The 642-nt window shown below is 46.3% G+C and overlaps 1 protein-coding gene across 1 annotated transcript in view; it reads left to right on the forward strand.

Annotated features, from left to right (window-relative positions):
- Positions 1-146: 146 nt before the first annotated feature.
- PHALS_07691 (retrotransposon ty1-copia subclass) overlaps positions 147-642 on the forward strand; it is a gene marked incomplete at both ends in the record, with an annotated part of 3,636 nt that continues 3,140 nt past the window's right edge. The window contains one exon of the mRNA XM_024721202.1: positions 147-632. Coding sequence (XP_024586325.1) covers positions 147-632 — 486 coding nt within the window. The remainder of the gene's footprint in view (positions 633-642) is intronic.

Genomic DNA, 642 nt, shown 5'->3' on the forward strand with positions numbered 1-642 from the left:
GTTACGGACCATGAAACGTGGAAATAGCTCCAAGACCAGACGACCAGAAGGTCATCGGCTCACGATGGATTTTCAAGGTCAAGAGGCACGCAGACGGGACTATCGAAAGTTACAAGGCAAGATTCTGCGCCAAGGGCTATACACAGATGTTCGGAGTCGACTACAATGAGACATTCGCTCCGGTGGTCAAGCACACATCGATCCGGACACTGTTTGCATTGGCAGCAGAGAAGGATCTCGAGATATACCAGTTTGACGTGAATACAGCGTTTCTGTATGGCACGATTGACACGGATATTTTCATGGAACAGCCAGATGGATACATAAGCGAAAAGTATCCAGACCATGTGTGCAAGTTGAAGCGAAGTTTATACGGTACCAAGCAAGCAGCAACGCAGTGGAACATGCGATTACATGACCATATGATGCAACATGGATTCAAGCGTACTGATGCAGACCACTGCGTGTACATCCGCGATCAAGGGAAGGCATATGTTGTGATCATCATATATGTTGACGATCTAATTGTCATGCCCAAGACCAAGAAATCAATCGATGAAATTTGCAAGCAACTGAAGAACGATTTCGACATCAAGGAACTGGGTGAGATTAAATACTGTCTCGGAATTCAGGTCAAGCGCG

The sequence above is a fragment of the Plasmopara halstedii genome (assembly GCF_900000015.1).
Source record: "Plasmopara halstedii genome assembly, contig: Scaffold_3120, whole genome shotgun sequence".
Lineage (NCBI taxonomy): Eukaryota > Oomycota > Peronosporomycetes > Peronosporales > Peronosporaceae > Plasmopara > Plasmopara halstedii.